Here is a 22,176-nt window from a genome sequence, read left to right as displayed (position 1 = left end):
TTTTGAAAGTCCGTGTTATACCACCATCTCACACACACACACACACACACACACACACACACACACACACCAACACACACACACACACACACACACACACACACACACACACACACACACCATCATTGAGGCCATACCTATTGCTCCTACAACATCAGGATGTACTGCCGACTGTCCACCAGTCCATCCCCCACATCAATGCCGCCTAACGCAACCAACTTTTGCTGCACAGGACAACTTAGCTACAAACCACTTAAAACTCCTTGATGCACATGAAGAAAACTACTCTCACTGCACCTATGACTTCAGCGACCTACACAGGAGCTCAACACAGCCTGCACTACAATTGATGTATTAAAGCAGCAATGCACACACCAATCTATGGGACCCACAGCATCCTCACTGGCAGTCTCAGATGTACATCCACAGCCAACCTGGGTAGACAATTCAACTCGGGTACATATTTTGTACTCTGCCTTGCCTGTCTCCCAAGCCTTTGCCAGTGTCCCAACAACAGTGTATTCATGTGCCATACGGGATGGGACAGTCCATAGGATTATCACTATACTGGGCTCCACAGTATGACAAGACGCATAGGCTGCACCCTCAAAAACTCAAATGCTGCAAAAGAAGCACTCAATCAAATGATGTATGGTGTGCTTTGACAATCTGACCACCCACAGGCCTCGCAAATAAAATTGGTTCAGAAGAAAGAAGGATCAGTCCATGAGTGCAGTGATTATTGTACACTGAGGGTTTGAAATGTGCACCATTTCTATCCAGTTCCACACATTCAAGAATTTACCCACAGGATAGCAGGGGCTATTGTGTTTTCTGCCACTGAGTGCAAGAACGCATGCTACCAGGTTCCCAAGCACCTGGACAATATTCAAAAAAACTCCATCATCATGCCTTTTGGGTAGTTTGAGTTTCTGGAAATGCCACACAGATTCAAAAACACCACACAGACATGGAAGAATTTCATTGACAATGCGCTTCTTAATGTCCACAATTGTTACCCCTATGTAGATGATACATTAGCGTTCTCCAAAGACCATAAAGTGCATGACAGACATCTGAAACAAGTTCTTGGTGCCTAAGACAAAGTGGGGGTCAAAATCAACAAGGGCAAACTACAGCTTCACCAGAAACAAGACAGATGACTGGTTGGTACTTGTACAAAAACTTCCACAACCATAAATGTTCCATGACATGTGATGAAGCAAGCTGGGATAATTTTAATTCCCCTCTTTGCATAAGGATCTGTTAGTGTGGAGTGTTTTTCAGGAGAGAGAATTTTGCATTAGATAAGCAGAGCAGATGTTTGTTTATTAGATAATGAAGTAAAAATAAGGAATAAAAGGAATAATGGTTAGGGAGCCTGTCTCTAAAGTAGGGATATTTTTTGAGAATGCACTCCACTAGCTAACAAGGTAAGAAATGCAAGTAAAATAATGGTACTGACAGACATGCTTGAATAATTAAAAAGATAACTGTATACAAACAAATATGGTGTAACTGTATTGATGATCTAAATTTGGACTAGGCAACATTGAGTACCATTTATATTGTGCAATTCATGACAATGAAATTGGAATGAGAGATTAACAGAAAGAGCAATATTTACAAGTCATATAATGCTGCATTATTGGACCTATAGGTTATCTGAAAACTTCTATTAGTGTTCTGTGGAATTATGAGCTTGAATTGGTAATACTGGGATGGAGATCAATAATTTTGCTGATTAACTGATAACTATAGTGCTAGAATGGTGTGGATATTCTGACAGGTAAACTATTTGGTAACATTTTGTGACGATTTAATTTTCTGGTCGAATAAGAGTAGTGCTCAGAGTTGGGTAGAGAAGTGGGTGCAGTGATTTGGTACAACTTCCATCACTTTAATGTCGATCTGAATAGTAATTAAGCTATGTGATGGTGACTATTGTTCTTTCATAAAGTAATGATTAATAAATCTATACTAATGCACATCTTGAGTTTTTGCTATTTTGCAAATGGAAAAGATATCCAAGCTTCACGTTTAACCAGTTTCAGACAGCTATGCCTTAAGAGTAATGTTCTGTAGCGTAATGTGCACTTCCTTTTAAATTTTTACTAGTCCACACCTTTCATACTATAGTCAGTTTTAGAGCTAATTATTGTAATGTTATGAGAACTAAGTATTTATTTATGATGTAATGACTATCATTTGCCATTAGTGTTAAACATTTTCTTCTTATACTTAAGTTACAAGAAAAGGTAAGTGTACTAAAGAAGGGTATTTTGTCTCATTTTTTCGTGTACTGTGGCAGAGGAGAACCACCTCCAAGGGAAATTATGGCAGCGCATTTCCTTGTTAACTGTCACTTGGACCTGTTGAAGGCATGGACAGCTTCATGTGAAAGTGTGTTAAAGATCATTAAAAGTGTGAAAGTGCTTAGGAAACCTATTGCAACCCACAACGATTTACTTTGTTTGCAAGACAGGACTTGTATCAAATGATATGTATCTTTAAAATTTAATCTTCACTTAACAAAAAAGGACATCACTTATAATGAAGACATGTAATTTTTGTTAAAGTATAACTTGTGGATTTTTGTGATATTGTACAACAATACACTTTATTTAATTATTTTGTATGGGGATTTTCGTATGGCCAGTTCACGTAAATAGGGATTTGAAGAACATACGTGCTTTAGTTTTTGGTAAGATTTCGTATGTAATATTTTTTGTATGTAGGTTTTTAACCCACTGTCTGGGGTCACTTGTGGTCATTGAACTGTCCGGTTAGCTATTTGCAGTATCTATCTGGTCAATCCAATGAGGGGGTGATGTGACAAAGCAAGCTGGAATAATTTTAATTCTCCTCTTGGTCTGCCATCTGCCTCCTTAAATTCGTTTTTTCACTTTTAACAATTTACCATTAACGTATGTGAATATAATCTGCATTTCCATAAAAGAGAAAGGTTGGCCCTCAGTTTTAAAGAATATAACACAGGATCTAATTTTGTGGTTAGTTTTAAGTAAGTAATTGATTTTCTAATTCATTTCAACTATTCCCGGTTACTATTTTTTGTTACAGGGTGAAATCAGTAATTGTTTCGTAACTTAAATTCTATTTTTGACATATAAACAATTTAAGTTCTGTACTAATTATAAACATTTGGAAGATGAAATGCTAGTAATCTTAAAGCATCTATTTGGCTTTAGTCAGAAACATGTTAGCAAAACCAGCCCTTAATTAATTCCAAAGTAATTAACAGTTTTGTCAAAAGTATTGTTTGCATAACAATATTTGTTAATTTCATGATTTAAACAAATAATTTGGCCTAACTCTTTTAGTAGAAGAAACTGTTAAAAACAACCAATTTTTTGATGGATTCAGTTAATTTAACGAGTTAAGTTTTAATTGTAATTTCTGTAAATTTAACTTTAAACAACATAGTTTCAGCACCTATTATTATACTGATATATAAGGGTCCGATTTTTGGTCACGAGACAGTCAGTCCATGGCCGTTTCAGATGAGAAAGCTGTGTAGCTTAGAACAACAACACTGTATCAACTTAACAGTGGAATAAGTGTTACACCAATAGGCCACATGTTAAAGCAATGACAGTGACTGTTCAATTTATCTGAATGTCTGTGAACTATGTGGTTATCTTTTTACTGCTCATAGATGTTCAACAGAAAACTATTGTAACAGTATGTGGAGGTTCACCTGAAAACTATTAATGAGGCTTGTGGAAAGTTTAAACAATAGTGCACTGGCCACATAAATGTTTTTTTTTTTTTTTTTTTTTTTTTTTTTTTTGTGGTTTTAGGGCGCACAACTTCAATGGTCATTAGCGCCCAGACTACGTTAAGAATGCACCGTGAGGCACAAGTTTAAAACAACAACTAAAAGGGAAAACACGATAAAAGACAGACTGACAGGCATAGGATTAAAAAAACAGTATAATCAAATGTCCTTAGAGAGGATTGTCAAGTTGATAAAACGAAGAACGCGAGCAGCTGCTCGTGGGTCATCCGCTAAAATGGCATCTAGAGTACATGGCAGGCCAAGATCAAGACGCAGTGTGTTAAAATCCGGACAGGACGTTAAAATGTGGCGGACCATCAGCAATTGCCCACATGGGCAGAACGGCACCGGCGCAGCCGTCAGCAGATGGCGATGGCTGAACCGGCAGTGTCCAATTCGTAACCGGGCCAAAACGACCTCCTCCCGCCGAGAAGGGCGGGAGGAGGACGTCCAAGTCGCGGGAAGAGGTTTCAAGGCCCGAAGCTTGTTGTCCGTAAGTGCAGCCCAATCGGCATGCCACAGCGATAAAATGCGCCGACAAATTACCCTGCTACAATCCGACGAAGGGACACAACAAGAAGCTGTCCGAGGCTGGAGGACCGCAGCCTTGGCCGCGGCATCTGCAGCTTCGTTCCCAGGGATACCAACATGGCCAGGAACTCACATAAAGCTAATCGGAGAACCAACGTCCACCAGCTGCTGAAGAGAGCGTTGGATCCGGTGCACGAAAGGGTGAACCGGATACGGATCACTGAGGCTCTGGATGGCGCTCAGGGAATCGGAGCAGATGACATAAGCAGAACGTCGGTGGCGGCAGATGTAAAGAACAGCCTGGTAGAGGGCAAAGAGCTCAGCTGTGAAGACCGAACAATGGCCATGGAGCCGGTATTTGAAACTTTGTGCCCCGACAATAAAGGAACACCCGACCCCTTCATTGGTCTTTGAGCCATCTGTATAAATGAAGGTCATATTAATGAAGGTCATATTAATGAACTGCGAACGAAGTTCGACAAAACGGGAGTGGTAGACTGAACCGGGGGTAACCTCTTTTGGGAGCGAGCTGAGGTCAAGGTGAACGCGAACCTGAGCCTGGAGCCAAGGTGGCGTGTGGCTCTCGCCCACTCAAAAGGTTGCAGGGAGTGAAAAATTAAGGTGTTGAAGGAGGCGACGAAAGCGAACTCCAGGGGGTAGCAGGGCAGAGACATACAACCAGTATTGATGGTCGAGAGAGTCGTCAAAAAAGGAACGATAAGACGGGTGGTCGGGCATTGACAGTAGCCGACAGGCATACCGACAAAGCAGTATATCGCACCGGTAGGTGAGTGGCAATTCGCCAGTGTCAGCATGAAGACTCTCTACGGGACTAGTATAAAATGCTCTGATCGCAAGTCGTAAACCCCGATGTTGTATGGAGTTGAGGCGGCATAAGATGGATGGCCGTGCAGAGGAGTATACGAAGCTCCCATAATCCAGCTTGGAGCGGACGATCGACCGATATAGACGAAGTAGGACGGTTCGATCCACTCCCCACGACATACCACTGAGAACACGGAGGACATTTAAAGAACGGGTACAACGGGCAGCCATATATGACACATGTGGAGACCAGCTAAGTTTCCTGACCTAAAAATTTTGTTGTCTTCACGAATGGGAGAGCAACGGGACCGAGTCGTAAGGACAGTGGGAGAAACTCCTTGTAGCGCCGGAAGTTAATACAGACCGTCTTCTCGGCAGAAAAACGGAAGCCATTGGTGACACTCCAGGAGTAAAGACGGTCAAGAGAACGCTGAAGACAGCACTCCAGGACACGTGTATGCTGCGCGCTGCAATAGATGGTAAAATCGTCCATGAAAAGGGAGCCTGATACATCAGCTGGGAGGCAATCCATTATTGGATTGATCGCTATGGCGATGAGAGCGACGCTCAAAACTGAGCCCTGTGGCACCCCATTATCCTGGTGAAAAGTGTCTGACAGGACAGAACCCACACGTACCCTGGACTGTCGATCCATTAAAAAAGAACAAATAAAAAGAGGGAGGCGACCGCGAAGACCCCATGTATGCATGGTGCGGAGAATGCCCGCCCTCCAACAGGTGTCGTAAGCCTTCTCCAAATCAAAGAACACAGACGCAGTCGGGTGCTTCCGCAAGAAGTTATTCATAATGAAGGTTGACAAGGTAACCAGATGGTCAACAGCAGAGCGGCGCCTACGAAATCCACATTGGACATTGGTAAGTAGGCGTCGAGACTCGAGCAGCCAAACCAAACGAGAGTTAACCATTCGCTCCATCACTTTACAGACACAGCTGGTAAGCCAGATGGGTCGATAACTGGAAGGCAAGTGCTTGTCCTTCCCCGGCTTAGGAATTGGGACAACAATAGACTCGCGCCAGCATGCGGGAACATGTCCCTCAGTCCAGATGCGATTGTAAGTATGAAGAAGAAAACCTTTACCCGCAGGAGAAAGGTTCTTCAGCATCTGAATATGAATAGAATCAGGCCCTGGAGCAGAGAACCATGACCGGGCAAGTGCGTTTTCGAGTTCCCGCATGGTGAATGGGGCATTATAACTTTCACGATTCGAGGAGCGGAAGTTAGGTGGCCTAGCCTCCTCTGCCTGTTTGCGGGGGAGGAAGGCAGGGTGGTAATGAGCGGAGCTCGAAACCTCTGCGAAAAAGCAGCCGAAGGCATTGGAGGCATCCTCCGGGGCCACAAGGACGTCATTCGCGACCATCAAGCCAGAAACTGGTGAGTGGACCTTAGTGCCAGATAGCCGGCGCAGGCTACCCGAGACGACAGAAGAAGGAGTAAAACTGTTGAAGGTGCTTGCGAAAGCAGCCCAGCTGGCTTTCTTGCTTTCTTTAATAATACGACGACACTGTGCACGTAATCGTTTATAAGTGATACAATTCGCCACTGTAGGGTGGCGTTTAAAGGTGCGTAAAGCACGTCGACGAGCACGTAAAGCGTCTCTACATGCTGCGGTCCACCAGGGGACCGGTACGCGACATGGAGAAGAAGTAGGGTGAGGGATGGAATATTCAGCAGCAGTGAGAATGACTTCCGTGAGGTGTGCGACCTGACGATCGCAGCTTGTCAAGGTTTGATCCTGAAAGGTCGCCCTGGAAGAGAAGAGCCCCCAGTCTGCTTTGGAGATGTTCCAACTAGATGAGCACGGGGAGGGGGTATGCTGCAGGAGATGGATAACACACGGGAAGTGGTCGCTCGAATATGTATCAGAAAGTGCATACCACTCAAACCGGCGTGCAAGTTGGGTAGTACATATAGAGAGGTCTAAATGGGAATAGGTGCGAGATGTGTCCGAAAGAAAAGTAGGGGCGCTAGTATTGAGGCAGACAAGATTGAGCTGGTTGAAAAGGTCTGCTAACAGGGAGCCCCTTGGGAAGGATGCCGGAGAGCCCCAAAGGGGATGGTGGGCATTGAAGTCTCCAGTTAACAAAAATGGGGCAGGTAGCTGAGCAATAAGTTGCATCATGTCTGCCCTGGTAACGGCAGATGACGATGGAGTGTAAACGGTACAAATGGAAAATGTAAAAGTGGGGAGAGTAATGTGGATGGCAACTGCCTGCAGGCCGGTGTGCAATGTGATGGGATCGTAGTAAATATCATCCCGGAACAGCAACATAACCCCTCCATGAGCCGGAATACCTACCACAGGGGGTAGGTCAAAACGCACAGAGGTGTTGTGTGCCAAGGCAATTTGATCGCATGGGCGTAGCTTCGTTTCCTGGAGGGCTATGACGAGCGGACGGTGCAAGCAGAGCAGCAACTTCAAGTCCTCTCGGTTGGAGCGAATGCTGCGAATATTCCATTGAATAAGTGCCATCGTAAGAAGAAAAGGAAGATGAAAGAAGGGGTCAACTCGAAGGCCGCTGAGGGCCTGGCTTCGAGCGAGCACTGCCGCCGCTATCAGTAGGAGGACAGTCATCGTCCATTGGGTCTATAGGTTCAACGGCCATCTTGGTAAGATGGCCGGGAGGGGGAGCTTCCTCCGCCGGTGAACGGCCAGATGTTCGGCTACCAGCGGTGCGGCCAGGCGAAATGGATGACGGCCTGGGGCGGCAACCGCTGTGTGGCGCAGGAGAAGAAATGCGCCGTGGCGGAGAAGGAGAACTGTGCTTCCTATGAGCCTTCTTGGAAGGTCGTTTGGCGGAAGTACCGGTCGAAGGCTGGGAGGTCGAGGTACGTAGGAAGTCTGCACGGGACGGTTCCTTCTTGAAGGCCTGTGCATCTGACTTCTGGGTCTTCGTCTTAGCAGAAGCTGATGAAGGGGCTGGTGTCTGTGGGGTGATGGGAGGAAGAGGAGACGTCGACCGCGCGATCTTAGCACTGGCCGAACGGACGACCGTGGTCTGAAGGTCAGATCGCATGTCTGGGTTGCCACCTCCCTGGTAGTCCGAGGAGAGGCGAGGACAGTACTGTATTTCCCCGCTGGGAGCAGCGTGGGCTTCCTACTAGCCAATAGCTTGCGAGCAGCCGAGGTATACACTTTCTCTTTGACCCGAATTTCTTGGATACAGCGTTCTTCCTTATAGACAGGACAGTCGCGGGAGGATGCGGCATGGTCACCCTGACAGTTCACACAACGAGGAGACGGAGGTGGACAGTCACCCTCATGGGCATCCCTGCCACAAGTGACACATTTAGCTGCATTGGAACAGGACTGTCGAGTGTGATTGAAACGCTGACACTGGTAGCAGCGCGTAGGTGTCGGGACATAGGGGCGAAAAGAAATAACCTCGTAGCCCGCCTTGATGCGCGATGGCAGCTTAACACTATCAAAGGTCAAGAAAAGCGTCCGGGTCGGTACAAGGTCAATGTTGACCTTTTTCATGACCCTATGGACAGCCGTCACGCCCTGCTCAGTGAGGAATGATTGAATCTCCTCGTCAGTCAATCTGTCGAGGGAGCTAGTATAGACCACACCACGAGACGAATTCAAAGTGCGGTGAGCCTCCACCCGGACAGGGAACGTGTACAGGAGTGTGGCCCGAAGCAGTTTTTGTGCCTGAAAGGCGCTCTCAGTTTCTAGTAATAAGGTACCGTTACGCAACCTGGTACAAGATTTGACAGATCTGGCTATGGCATCTACGCCCTTCTGGATAACGAAAGGGTTGACAGAGGAAAAATCCTTTCCGTCCTCAGATCGAGAAACGACGAGGAACTGTGGGGCAGGCGGTAGTACTTTGGTCACTGGTGGCTGGTCAAGTTTCCGTTTTTGGGCAGAAGTTGAGAGAGATGGAGTGAAATCCATTGCGGAGGAATCCCCCATGATTGCCAGCGTCTCCGATGGCGCACTCCTTCCTTGTGGGGACCCCCTCAGAGGGCACTCCCGCCTTAGGTGAATGTTTACACCTCAGGTCACACCTCCCGAGAAACAGACGGAGGGACCAATCGGCATGGTCAGAAGGTATCAGCTCAGGCAATCACCTCTCCCTGGGCCTGGCCTTTACCAGGGGGTACGTGCGTGCCTTACATGTCTACCCAGGGCGGGGAATTACGCGTTACCCCGTCACCGGCTACGCGTGCGAACGCGTGGGTCGGCCTTCAGGTGCGCACAGGGAGGAAGGAAGAAGAGGAAAAAGAAGAGAGAGAGGGAGAGAGAGGACAGACTGTCTCAAACACCGAGGCGGGGACCAGAGAAGGCAAGGAGAAGAAGGCAATGAGAAGGCAAGGAGAAGAAGGCAGTGAGAAGGCAAGGAGAAGAAGACAAGGGAAGGAGTAAGGAAGACAGTGAGGTGGAGAAGATCAAAGAAAGGAACCAACCAAAGGAAGGAAGAAACGAGAAGTGAAAAAGCAAAATGACCGCAAATAGAGGTCGTGGAACCGTCCGTCTCCGGACGCAGGCGCTAACTACCCCCTTGAGGGGGAGGGACTCCCTTTAGTCACCTCTTACGACAGGCAGGAATACCTCGGTCCTATTCTAATCCCCGGACCCGCAGGGGGGCCACATAAATGTGTATTATTGGGGGGCTGTGACACACAAATGTGCACCTGTGGGCTACATTATTTACAGTAGTCAGTGTCAGAATCCACAATCAATTTTTCAGCCAGTGTAGCAATGCGTCGACACCTAGGACAACAAACAAAGAAAATAAAGTAGGTGGAATTGCTACAGACCGTTGCCAGTATCTCAGCATCTTAAATTTTCATTGGAGAAACATTCCACATGCAGCACACATCCAGGCTCCCCTCACTGATGCATTAAAAGGACCAAACACCCATGAACATCACCAGTTCACATGGACTGAAGATATGCAAGTGGCTTTCAAAGGTTCAGTCAACAGTTTGGTTTCAGCAATGGCTTTAACCCTCCCAGTGTGAGGCTCACCTCTTACAATCACTACCGTCACCAGGAATGTAGCAATAGGGGTGGTACTCAACAAATCATTGACGAGCAAGTGCAATTGCTCCAGTTTTCTCCAGAAAGCTCTCAAAAGCCGAAACATAGTATTCTGCATTTGACTGACAACTTTTAGCAATCTACAAAGCCATATGCTATTTCAGTGAAGATATTGATGGGTGAGCAGCTGTGATTTATACAGACCATGAACCAGTCATGGGTATAACTCGACATCTGTTGACATGAGTTGCTCCGAGACAGTTTAGATAATTCGACTGTATTTTTCAATTTACTAAGGACATCCGCTACTTACTGGGATCAGAAAACATGTTTGTGGACTACCTTTCATGGGTCAGTAAGACATTGCTTCAACTGGACTATCTCCAAATGGCACAGGAACGAACGTCGGATCCATCGATTAAGGTACTTACTTCTGACATGGTGATCAGTTTGAAGACTGGACAGTGTCAGCTACCAGAGAGAGACATAGTTCTACTCCGTGATACTTTGCTTGGGAAATGATAGCCACTGGTTCCAGCAATCTTCCGCTAAGATATTTTTCAGTCATTGGACTACCTCTCCCATCCAGGAATACAGCCCACAGTAAAATTTGTCACTGGCCTCTTTGTATGGCCAAAAATTAAGAGAGATGGCAGAGTATGGACATGCATGTGCACAGCCTGTCGACAAAGTAAAGTTCAGCCATCATGTGTTACTGCTACTAGGCCACTTCACAGTTCAATGGATATGGTTTTGTCACATTAATTTGTATTTCATTAATTGTTTACCAGAACTGTCAGGACAAAAATACATCCTATTCATGACTGATCATGTGACATGATGGGTTGGGTGATCTGATGGCTGACATGATGGCAGAAGCCACAGCTAAGGCATTTGTGCATACCTGAATTACCCGGTTCAGCTGCCCACTCACAATAACAGTGGATCAAGGGTGACAGTTTGACGCTTCACTGTTAGAGGCTCTATGCGCTATGTGCAGCATCGATTGCTGGTGTAGGACATCATACCACCCATAGAGTAATGGTCTTGTTGAAAGGAGGCACAGAACAATCAACGCAGCTCTCATGTGTTGCGATGGTGAATGGGCAGAAGCATTCTCTTGGGTCTTGCTAGGGGGCACACACTGCAGCAAAAGAGTATCTACAGGTGTCACTTGCCAATCTGATTATATGTATATTGCAACAGCACACACAATAAACGACAGAATAAAATTCAGAAACATCATTAAGAAAAGTAAACTACATGAGATACAATGTGACAAACGAACAGGCATAAAATGGACTGAAGAACGCAAGCGAGATCACAGCCGGAAGATGAAAGAAATATGGGCAACCAAAAAGGCAATACAGAGAGAGAGAGAGAGAGAGAGAGAGAGAGAGAGAGAGAGAGAGAGAGAGAGAGAGATTGTGACTATCAGTGGACTTTTTCACACCTCCCATGGGTGACAACCTAAAACCATTACAGGAACTCTACTATAAGCAGTAAGCAGAATAATTCAGCGCATCGCCATTACACCAATGTGGCCTCATCAGCACCACCTACCTTGTACACAAAGGGCCAGCCATGATGAAACCCATCATGTTGGGTCCGAACTGTTCTCACAAGCCCATACAAGGACCCATAATGAGCCACAGCCACAGTGACAACACGTTCCAAATCGAGATCAACAGCAAATTGACAACGGTAGCCATCAACCATTTGAAGCCAGCATGGAGCCTAGAAGATCTCTTCACTGACTCCACACCACTTTCATCACTGATGCACGTAATGGAATGTGAACAATCTGCATCACCCATGACATGACTGACAACAATGGATGACGAAGTGCCACCTCCCAACTCTGTGTTCAGCTGACCACAATGCCTCCTGCAACACCTCGGATTAAAAACTCTCATAAGCAGTAGCACTCATTCACCATAGTGATAGCACCGGGCCTCTAATTGTTCCACCCATGCTCTGCTGTCCACAAAGGGGGTGGAGGGGGGGGGGGGGGGGGAGTGCTGCACGGGGACTCTGAACAATATTATTGCTGACAGATGTATATGCTCTCTTCAGGAGACACAGTTAGTGCACTCTGTGGTTTAGTATCAAACAGACATTATGTATTGTACAAAGCAGTACCACATGACAGGTGGTCACCCTTGTTCATTGTACAAGTGGTAATATTCTTTTATCTGCTCTTCTCACATATAATCTTCATAAGACCAAATTTACTCATGTTGATACCTCTACTCCTACATTTCTTTCCTGTAGGAGCACTAATCTAGTAGCTTATGCAGTAGAACTTCAGCAAATTACCAGTCATCATAAGAACACAAAATGGAATTTATTCAAAACAAAACTAAAACATTTTTACAAAATAAATGTCTACAAACATTAAAATAACTGTAACCTACTACCTATGAAAACTACGGAATGACAGGAACTGAACTAGAAGTAGATATAGATTTAATGACCAAACCATGAATGGATTGAGAAAAAAAGAAAAAAGAGAAAAAAAAGAGAAAAAAAAGAAAAAAAATTAATGGGCCTTGAGCCCAGAAACCTAGATGGGGATGTACAGTGCTTAACACTATCGCCAGACCAATATGAGGTGGCAAACTTAAGAAACTGCCGATTTCAAGCTGGCTGATTGCAAATTGTGGGGGAAAATGTGACACAGTTACGTACCACCTATAAGCAAACACCCCCCCTCTGCAACACAACATAAAAGAGGGCACAAGTTGACCAACAGGGCAGAGTTCAACAGTTTGAGAGTTCCTGCTGGCAGGCAAGCCTCAGGTATCTGTCAGCCAACAGCAGAAAATTATCTGAGTGAAAGAATCCATTCAGTTAAGCTTGTACACTTGTACATTAAGAATGACTTTCATTCTTGCCTGTACATACCTCTGGACTGTGAACAGTTAGTCTATCATGGCTTACTTGTACCTATTGTTACTTACAGCATGACTTAATGGAACCAGAGGGTTTGATTAGAGCAATAAGAAACTGTCTCCTTTTCATGATTCAAGTGAAAGTGATAGACCAAGTAGGCTACTTGTTCTAGTAATTTAATCACCTAGTAAGCCTCACCTACACTCTATGCTCATTGAAAATTATGATCCAGTTCTGATCTTCAACATGTTCATGTAAACTTAGGAAGAAGCTATAAAATCAGACCAAGGTACCAACCCAGAAGCTCATTTCTTTATTTCTATCTCCCTAGCCTGATACATGAGTCTTTCTGCATTGTCTCCTACTACAGAGACCTTATACATCTCGGCTAGATCCTGTCACTGACTTATTCCCTTGCACAAAGCCACTTCCATGTCGAAGAGTGTGTAGACCTGAAAAATCCCACATCACTTTCTATTTGACTGAAGGATTCACAGAAGTATGTTGTGGCCCCCACCAGCTTATGACAAATGATATGGGCAAAATTTTTACTTTGCCGTTTGTCAAAATCAGTAATACTAACCATTTGGTTGTGGTGAACTGTTTTCAGAAATTTAAGCACACCAGCAGATAAATGTACTTTAGTGCTCCAGGAGCAATTAATGAACAAGCTGTTGGGAAAGAATTCTTATTCAGACACATATGGGCATCTGGAATGTGCTTAGTTTTGGTAGAAGTGTTAAGACTCTTACTTCTTTTTCATTTAGCTGTAGTGGTCTATGCAATTTTGCTTGTGACAACATTACTGGCTGTCTTTCACCACATTGCTACTTGCTTTCAACTCAATACTTTGGATTTCAGTATGCCTTGTGCATGTAAATGGCCATCATGTTCCATATTGCCATTGTGAAAGTGTCTAACAACTTAAGAACTGACTCCTTCAACATTATAACAATACATTATCACCGTTAAGCTAACACTGATAGATAAAATAGTCTGAATTAACACAACTAATATCATCATGGTGAGTATGATTACAAATGAAACATTAGGTACCTGTCTGCTTGTTTAACTATATTGACCAAGAGTGTAAGAGTAATTTGAACTTCAGTGATGATCACTATGTCACTGACATATACACTGGTTTCTGCATTCACCTGGTCATGTTTTGCAATACTTTCTTCATTCATTTTATTGCCTGCTCTTTTCCAAAGCCATTCTTGTAACTACTTCCTTTTAATATTCCATACTCTTAGTCTTTTTGATGGTACTGTTTTAAGATATTTGAGATTTTATTTTTAGATTTCTTCACTTGTCGCCTTCACCTTTTCTTTTTTACTCTCAGCCTATTGTTCCTCCTTTTTTTTAAAAAAAAAAAAAAAAAAAAAAAAATAGACCTGACTATCAACTCCTGAACATAGATTTCTTTCTATCCTGGACAGCATGCAAATTTTTATCATCTTAACAATGAGCTTTGTCAGGCCAGGAGCACCCATTTCAGAAATAATGAATGCTATCCATTATAAAGAAATTATGGAGTTATCTCTTTGTGACAATTTCCCACCGCTACGATTTTCCACATTGGTCTTGTGTAAACAAGGAGATCAGAGCTGCCAATGACGTCCTTTCTGATATATGCAAGCAATTCAAAAACTTTTATGCCAGTGATATTAATGACATTGGGTGCAGGTTTCACACATCACATGGCCTTCACTTGAACCGTCTAAGGAAGGAAATTGCGACCCAGAAATTACTGGAATAAATCAAGATGCACCTGCAAATATCTGCAACACAAACAGCAGTATCAGTAAAATCACCAAAGCCAGTTTTAGGAAGTACAACACAAATGACAGCAGCAGTAGTATCACCACCACCACCACCACCACCACCACCACCACCAACAACAACAACAACAACAACAACAGAAGATGAAACAGCAGTAACAACTAAACCTACATCAACAGCAGAAAAACCATCAGTATCTGAGGAAAAACCAACATCAATTACAGCAGCAGCCCCACCTCCAGCAGAAACAGTGTCGGTAAAAAAAGTAAACACAGTCACTGTACAAGAAACTATGTCACTGACAGCACAAACAGCAGCAGCCAATGAACTTCCAACAACAGTAGCAGCTGATCAACACTGCCTGAGGAGGATCCAAAGGATAGGTACAGCTGCTTCACTTTAGTGATGATTTTTTATGGCACCAAACAAAGAAAAGGAAGAGATTGTGACAAACCAGCCTGAAAAATTGCACGTAAGTGTCAAAAATCAGCAACAAAGCAGCACTTCACCATGTATTGACAAAACAAAAAATACTTGCAAAACTTTCAAGATAGTGAGTCAAAACATTCAGTGTCTCAAGAATAAAGTGTTGTAATCAGAACTGGCCATAAACAACTTTGTAGATATCTCCTGTATTTGTCTATCAGAACAGTGATACAGGGTCAGTGAATTAAGTATTAAATATAAGCAATTTTGAATTAGCATCTAATTATTTCCACAGCGTTTGTAAAAATGGTGGGGTATGTATATACACTAGGGCTGGGCTGCAGTATAAGGTTAGATCAGAAACATATCATCTAAATATCGAGAAACATTTTGAATCATGTGCCATAGAGCTAAAATCTGAGGAGAAGTGTAAAAATCTAATTGTCATGTCAATGTACAGGTCACCACTAGGTGACAAAAACATATTTTTTCAAACTTTGAAGCAGTGCTAAGCATTTTGTATAACAATGAAGTGAACTACTTATGTGGGGACTTTAAGATCAAACTGTTAATTGAAAATGAAGAAAAATGACAGCTTTTGAGTATCCTAAGCAGCTTTCACATGAAACCACTCTTCATGGACCCCACTAGAATAATGCTCATCTTCATTCCTATTAGATAATATCTTTACAAATATCAAAAGTTATGTTACTGAGGCACAAAATGTAAACTTAGGTCTTTCAGACCACAACACACTAGTAACATGCATGAATTCTTCTGTATCTGAGGTAGTTAAATACAAGTGGGAATATAAAAGGCGCTTCTACCCAGAAAAGGTTAATATTTTTATTCAGTCATTAGTAAAAGAAACCTGGGAAGATGTATACTCGAAATCATCAGCTGATGAATCATTCAATGCATTTTATAATACTTTCATGTCCATATTTCAGTTGTGTTTTTCAGTAAAACTGACAAGAATTAATGTCATGTCAAGAAACAGCTGCCAGTAGATAATACCTGCTATCAGAGTATCCAGTAAAAAGCTAAAGCTTCTCAATCAACTGAGAAAAGACAACCAAGATGAACACTTTGCAGAATATGTTAAGACATGTAAGAAAATTTATAAGAAAGTTATTAAAACAGCCAAGATAATGCACAATGACAAAGTAATCATAGACACAGCAAACAAGTCAAAATCAATATGGAATATAGTAAAAGAGGAAACAAACAAAAGTGTTAAAAAGCAAGATGACATTGTATTAAAAGATGATCATGGTGTGTTACTCAGAAATGGTACCAGAACTCTAGCAAATTACATAAACGACTATTTCATAAACACTCCAGTCAATCCAAGTAAAAATTTTGCTAGTAATAGTAGTAGCACAGTTCAAGAGAGCAAAGTGGTAACTCAATATTGCTATGTCCCACAAATAAATTAAAAGTTCTTAAGATAATAAAAACAATGAAGAATAAAATGCCCTCTGGAATTGATGAGGTACCAGGTTCAGTCATAATTAAATGTGCTAGTGTCATAGCAGAACCACTCTCACATATCGTAAGCATATCATTAACAGAAGTAGCATTCCCACAAAGATTAAAAATTTCAAAAATAAAACCATTGTACAAAAAGGATAATATATATGAAGTGGGAAACTATAGACCAATAGCTTTGTTATTTGTGTTTTCAAATATAATAGAGACTGACATGAAAGATATAATTACAATTTACCTCGAAATATTTAATCTCTTGTCTGTAAACCAAGATGGTTTTCACAAAGGGATGAGAACAGAAACAGCAATCACCCAGTTCATCGAAAGCATTGTAATAGGACTTGACAGAAATAACAGTACAGTAGGAATAAACTTGGACTTATCAAAGGCATTTGATACTGTTGATCATGATATCTTCTTAGACAAACTAGAAGCTATAGGTATACAAGGAGTTGCATTAAAATGGTTTCAGCCATATCTCCACAATAGAAAACGGGTAGTAGAAATTACCTCAGCAAACAATAGAAACCAAAGCATTGTGTACAGATCGGACATGCATACTGTACCAATCTGAGTACCTCAGGGCAGCATTTTAGGACCTCTCTTAAGATCCGTATCAGTGGTACGCACATAACTTTGTTTGCTGATGACACAAATATTGTTGTAACACACAAAAATAGGGTTTTGCCATCATCTGCAACCAGAGTTTTGCAATAAATACAAAACTGGTTTGAACAGAACAGGCTAACCTTAAATATTTCAAAAACTAATTATATACATTACAGGAAAACAAAGTCTCATCCTGATGTGAACCTCAAAATTCAAAATAAACAAACTGAAATGGTAGCTGCCACAAAATTCTTAGGTGTATAAATTGACGAAAATTTAGACTGGAAAGCCCACATTCTCTACCTCAGTAACAATTTAAGCTCTGCTTGATTTGCATTACGCATAATTAGTACTGTGTTTAGTGGAGAGTGTAGCAGAACTGTCTTCTTTGCTTACATCCATTCTGCTACCACCTATTGCCTAACCTTCTGTAGTCATAATAAGGCAAACATGAAAACCATCTTCACCTTACAAAAATGAGCTATTAGAATAATTTCAAACAGTACAAGGCTAACACCTTCCAAACAGTTATTTCAACACCTAAATATTCTAAACTTACCATGCCTCTATATAAAAAAAACTGTTGTTAATATAAAAATGCATATTAATAAATATAAAACCAACTCAGATCGTCTTTCCTACAATTCAAGAATGTGCAATGGCATCTACATAAAAAGAGTAAACAAGGCTTTAACACAAAAACAAACCAACATTCAGGGTACTACTTTGTACAACAAACTTACAACTCAGCTAACAGAAATAAAAACATTGTCTACATTCAAGGAAGCAATATTTAAATTCTTAATGACTAACTGCTATTATAGTATAAATGAATATCTGCAGTAATCTTGTAGCAAGTAACTACATTCATTTACTATATGTTAGTAGTACCATAAATCAAATGCTTGCCACAGCCTCAATGTTAATTTTTCTGAACAAAAACATAAATCAATTATTTACTCATAATGTATTTCATGTAAAAGGCCCAAAACAAAAGTGTTAAATCAATTATTTACTTGTAATGTATTTCATGCAGGAGATCCTTCTCATAATTTTATATTATTACAGTAATCAAAGCTGTATCTCCCAAAAATATTGTCGTGGGTACAGTGAACCACTGTATTATGTAGGAAACTGTACACAATTATCTTATTTTCGTTATACTATGTTATTTGACGAAATCCATACAATGTACATTGTTGTTGGATGAATAAACTACTACCAACTCCTACTCCTGTTTTTCAGTCATCAGCATCAAAACCATACAAATACCTTGAACTGTACATTACTTTCATTCTTATCATAGATTATAACTTACCTTATAAGGAATATTGGAACAAATAATGGGAGAGTTGCTGCCAGGATAAAGTAGACCCAGTTCCTAAGCACCCAGGCTAATAGTGCCATAGCTATGGTTCCTATACAGTAACTGAAAAATGACAAGAAGTTGACAGTTGAACGATGTCTCACATCTGTCAGCTCAATTCCTGAAAACAAGAAAAAGGAAAATATTTTATGAAATACCTCTTTATGAAACAAGTGCCTCTGTTGTTATCTCATATATCTTTTCAGATACTCCTTGCAAGTAAAGTCCCGTCACACTACTGAAATGGAAACCCAGGTTCTCTATGTGGAAGTCAAACATACTGAAGATCTAACAAGTTGTGTGACAGTTTTAACGAAGTCAATGTAAATTTGCTGTATTTGAGTGTGGCACTAAATGTTTCATGAATTTGAGAATTTTATTACAAATATTGTGTAAGCCGTCATTGTATTTTAGTGTTAACATATTTTCTCTATTAATGAGCAAGATGTTTTGCAATGGTTTCCGAGAGTACAGAAATTCTTTTGGTATAAATTAATATAGAAACAAGAATACATTGTAAAGTAAGCAAATACTTATGTAGTAAAAGTAACAGGATATAGAAAGTATGCTTCCTCAGACAGATTAAAGTATAGATTTTTATCATTCATTAATACACACATTTACTACCGTAAATGGCATCATGAAGGAGGGTCTTCGGGCATGGGTGGATCCAGTGTTCATTTATGGAGTGGGTCACAGGTCACTGTTTGTCGCTGTCTTCACCCCACTCCTCCCCTCCTCACAAATATAACTTGTCATCACTCTAATTCTTAAACTGCCATAGATATGAACAGTTTTAATAACGATAAAATGTTTTTTTAATATAATAGTAGTAAATTGATTAAATACCATAACATATATAAAGTGCTACACATAGGTTATATGTTCTGTAATCCATTGCCATTTTGAAGATCTTTAGCTTCCACACTGCTCTGTTTTACAGAAGCTACCCTGAAATTTGATAATCGATGTATAAAGTGTGTTAAAAAAGTAACAGGAATTTTGCTATTTTGCATGCCGTATTAGTCTTATTTACCCAATTTTTTCATTGTTGTTTTGAACATGAATGAAAAATATCTGTGCAGAGTTAATCTTGTTTGATATTTAATCTGTTGAGAGCTGTCAAAAAGTTTAGTCAAAAAGTTTAGTCAAAAAGTTTAGTCAAAAAGTTTAGTCAAAAAGTTTAGTCAAAAAGTTTAGTCAAAAAGTTTAGTCAAAAAGTTTAGTCAAAAAGTTTAGTCAAAAAGTTTAGTCAAAAAGTTTAGTCAAAAAGTTTAGTCAAAAAGTTTAGTCAAAAAGTTTAGTCAAAAAGTTTAGTCAAAAAGTTTAGTCAAAAAGTTTAGTCAAAAAGTTTAGTCAAAAAGTTTAGTCAAAAAGTTTAGTCAAAAAGTTTAGTCAAAAAGTTTAGTCAAAAAGTTTAGTCAAAAAGTTTAGTCAAAAAGTTTAGTCAAAAAGTTTAGTCAAAAAGTTTAGTCAAAAAGTTTAGTCAAAAAGTTTAGTCAAAAAGTTTAGTCAAAAAGTTTAGTCAAAAAGTTTAGTCAAAAAGTTTAGTCAAAAAGTTTAGTCAAAAAGTTTAGTCAAAAAGTTTAGTCAAAAAGTTTAGTCAAAAAGTTTAGTCAAAAAGTTTAGTCAAAAAGTTTAGTCAAAAAGTTTAGTCAAAAAGTTTAGTCAAAAAGTTTAGTCAAAAAGTTTAGTCAAAAAGTTAAGAGTGTCTTAGTAATATCAGCAATTACTTTTTTTGTATAAACATCAACCAGAGAATTTGTATTAAATTTTGGTATAAAAACAGAATAAAGTGCAGCAAAGTTTTAGAAATGTTTAATATTGCCTTTGGTGAGCCTCCTAAGAGTAACACAATGTTTTATGAGTGGTATAAGCATTTGGAAGAAGGCCATGAAATCATTTAAGAAGAGAGCACTGGACATCACAGCACATCATTAGATGATGATATCATGGAAAAAGTGAAAAATGATTTTGAACAGTTGCCAACCCACAATCAGAGAAGTTGCTGATGTTGTTGGTATATCCCTCCCAGCACTGATTATATTGATTTATTTATTTATTTTCATTTTAATTTGGTTTGTAGACTACGGTTACATCAGGGCTGAATTTTAAAATCCACTTCCCTGTCCTAAACCAAGTACAGTGACACTGCAGATGTCACAGATGTTTACCCCACCTATCAATTGGTTGTGTCTGTGTGCAGCAGAGGAACATGTTAGCTACACATGTATTTTCTTCCTTTTTGGGGAAGCACTCCACCTTGTGTTCTGGGTGAATTCTGGAACACGGACATGCCATTAGGAACTGACTGCACTCTTTCTATTGTACTAAAACTATCTTCTCATTACTTTGAAATCATTGAAATGCTTAAGTAACATGTGATTCATGTCATTCCTACATTTTTGTCAGTCCTGATGCAGAAATAAAGAAATCTTCAGAAAAATATCGAGTCTGGTAACATATAGCACTTTTTTGCATCATTGGAATCTGAAGGAAAAATACCAGTATGTGAAGTACACCAAAATATTTAAAAAAATCATAGAACAAGCAAACATGCATGTCACCTCAATATTGCAAGCATCTGCAGAAAGAAAACTTATGAAATATCATATTAAGTACTTTGCTAACAATGCCACATGCTGTGATGAGTGTGTGGATGGCCACGGAAGGCTGGAAACATCCATAATATGTACGTCAATTTCATTTTGCAATACCTAAAAATTCAACCACAAAAGTATTTACAGAAAGGAAAGAAACCTTAGAATATTTCAAACAATGAAAAATCCAAATGTGACACTATTTTGTGTGTGTGTGTGTGTGTGTGTGTGTGTGTGTGTGTGTGTGTGTGTGTGTGTGTGTGTGTGTGTGTGTGCGCGCGCATGTGGAGAGAGAGAGAGAGAGAGAGAGAGAGAGAGAGAGAGAGAGAGAGAGAGAGAGAGAGAGAGACAGAGAGAGAGAGAGAGAGAGAGAGAGAGAGAGAGAGAGAGAGAGACGTATGTACACCAATTTTTTGTCGAACCTTGTTGACTGAAGAAAGTTGTTGCGCCTATCTGTGACTCAGAATCTCTGCTATATAATCAGTAGAGACTATCCTTTTCATAATATTATTATAATGTTTCCTTACATACAGATACCACTATCTGGAAACTGATTTCGGATGCCATCATTTTGAGAGGAATTAATAATCTGTTCAGTACAGGGAAGAGCATTAAAAAGATTAATGTTTAAATGGATCATGTTCTTGTTCTTGGTCTTGGTCTTGACACATACAAATACAGAAAAGCCTTGTGTTACAATAGCTGAGGCTGCACCAGGTTAGGAAACATCTTCTGTGGCCTAGCAGGCGAGAGCTACTACCAGCAGAACTGTTTTTTTTTTTTTTTTTTTTTTTTTTTGCAGCCAAGTGCACACTAGTGTGAAGCACCAGCTTGCTAACAA

General features: G+C 40.8%; 1 protein-coding gene across 2 annotated transcripts in view; it reads right to left on the bottom strand.

Moving 5' to 3' along the window:
• LOC126475320 (solute carrier family 22 member 7-like) overlaps positions 1–22,176 on the bottom strand; it is a 185,736-nt gene that overhangs the window by 56,995 nt on the left and 106,565 nt on the right. For both annotated transcript variants that reach the window (XM_050103103.1, XM_050103104.1), the window contains one exon: positions 18,688–18,856. In XM_050103103.1, coding sequence (XP_049959060.1) covers positions 18,688–18,856 — 169 coding nt within the window. The remainder of the gene's footprint in view (positions 1–18,687; positions 18,857–22,176) is intronic.

This window comes from Schistocerca serialis, chromosome 4, assembly GCF_023864345.2.
Source record: "Schistocerca serialis cubense isolate TAMUIC-IGC-003099 chromosome 4, iqSchSeri2.2, whole genome shotgun sequence".
In the NCBI taxonomy this organism is placed as follows: Eukaryota; Metazoa; Arthropoda; class Insecta; order Orthoptera; family Acrididae; genus Schistocerca; species Schistocerca serialis.
The sequence above is the reverse complement of the archived record's forward strand: the minus strand, read 5'-3'. Positions and strand labels throughout refer to the sequence as shown.